This window comes from Palaemon carinicauda, chromosome 5 (assembly GCF_036898095.1).
Source record: "Palaemon carinicauda isolate YSFRI2023 chromosome 5, ASM3689809v2, whole genome shotgun sequence".
In the NCBI taxonomy this organism is placed as follows: domain Eukaryota; kingdom Metazoa; phylum Arthropoda; class Malacostraca; order Decapoda; family Palaemonidae; genus Palaemon; species Palaemon carinicauda.
This window is the reverse complement of record NC_090729.1, coordinates 86062211-86063991: the sequence shown is the minus strand read 5'-3', so window position 1 is coordinate 86063991 and position 1781 is coordinate 86062211. Positions and strand designations below refer to the sequence as shown.

General features: G+C 35.5%; 1 protein-coding gene across 1 annotated transcript in view; it reads left to right on the top strand.

Annotated features, from left to right (window-relative positions):
- The first annotated feature begins 461 nt into the window (after nt 1-461).
- Nucleotides 462-1781, top strand: part of LOC137640488 (lachesin-like) — a 14706-nt gene continuing 13386 nt past the window's right edge. Inside the window, exon 1 of the mRNA XM_068373023.1 lies at nt 462-742. Within this exon, the coding sequence (XP_068229124.1) occupies nt 652-742 (91 nt within the window). The 5' untranslated portion in view covers nt 462-651. The remainder of the gene's footprint in view (nt 743-1781) is intronic.

Below are 1781 nucleotides of genomic sequence, written 5' to 3'. Positions count from 1 at the left end.
TATAAGCAAGGAATATTATTCAAAAGAAAATCGAAAGGAAAATACGATCTATAAATAAACTAGAAACTCGCTTTTGATTAGAAAATAAAGTGAAATATCTCGAGTTTAAAGCAGTTACAGGGAGAATATCCTCCCATTCTGATAGCCAAAGAGGTGTTGGAATTATCAGAAAATATTGAAACGTAAAAGAAAATAATAGTAATAAAAAAAAAAGAATAATTCTGGAGTTACAGTTAAAGTATTATCCCATTCTGACAGTCAAGGAGGTGTTGAAATTATCAAAAAAGTGAAACGTAAAAGAAAATAAAAAAAAGTCACAATCTCTTTAGGCTCTATAGTCCCTTTCTTTTAGCGAGTCATATTTGCACCGACTCGCAACGGTGCCCTTTTAGCTCGGAAAAGTTTCCTGGTCGCTGATTGGTTAGAATCATCTTGTCCAACCAATCAGCAATCAGTAAACTTTTCCGAGCTAAAAGGGTACCGCTGCGAGTGAGTGCAAATATGACTCGCTAAAAGAAATGGACTATAGTCAATGCTAGGGAATCGGACACTGTGAAAATCTCCCGTCCCCTGGAGACCATGACGGTTTTGGTAGTGGCGGGTTAGGACTCAGCCTTCGTATCTCTCGCCAAAGGGCTTCCCCTGACAAGGATGTGGCCGAAGGTCTGGTCCAAGCTTGTGTTGGTGGTTTTGCTGTTGTTACTCTTCACGGCGACTGATGCCAGATCGCCAGCCATTATAGGTGAGTTAAAAGATTAACTATTTTCGAAGGTTTATTGTTTAAGACTGATATTTTTTTTGTTTGAGAGAGAGAGAGAGAGAGAGAGAGAGAGAGAGAGAGAGAGAGAGAGAGAGAGAGAGAGAGAGAGAGATTTAATAAACTCATATATAACAAGTATTCATCCCGAAATGAGAGAGAGAGAGAGAGAGAGAGAGAGAGAGAGAGAGAGAGAGAGAGAGAGAGAGAGAGAGAGAGAGAGATTTAATAAACTCATATATAACAAGTATTCATCCCGAAATGAGAGAGAGAGAGAGAGAGAGAGAGAGAGAGAGAGAGAGAGAGAGAGAGAGAGAGATTTAATAAACTCATATATAACAAGTATTCATCCCGAAATGAGAGAGAGAGAGAGAGAGAGAGAGAGAGAGAGAGAGAGAGAGAGAGAGAGAGAGAGAGAGAGAGAGAGAGAGAGAGAGAAATTGCATTTTAAAGAGATACACACGTTGATGAAACGCTTATGCACGACTGACCTTGATAAATTCTTAATGTAAATAATGTTTGTATTCATGACCAAGGAAACTCTCTCATTATTAAACAACAAATTTTACTATTATTATTATTATTATTATTATTATTATTATTATTATTATTATTATTATTATTAAATGCTAAGCCACAACTCTAGTTGGAAAAGCAGGATGCTATAAGACCAGTGGCCCCAACAGGGAAAATAGCTTAGTGAGGAAAGGAAACAAGGAAAAATAAAATATTATAAGAATAGTAACAACATTAAAATGAATATTTCCTATATAAACTATAAAAACTTTAACAAAACAAGAGGAAGAGAAACTAGATAGACCAGTGTGGATTTTCATAGAAATTATTGCTATATATAATCCCAAAATACTTCCTTATGTAAGACACATTTGATGACAGGTTAGTGTACTAATCGAGAAAATGGCGTAATAAAACTGAGCAAAAGGGTAAATAACAATATGAAGAATATGAAAATTAATGAGATTGAAAGAGTAAAAAAAAAAAAAAAATTAGACACGAGGTACCT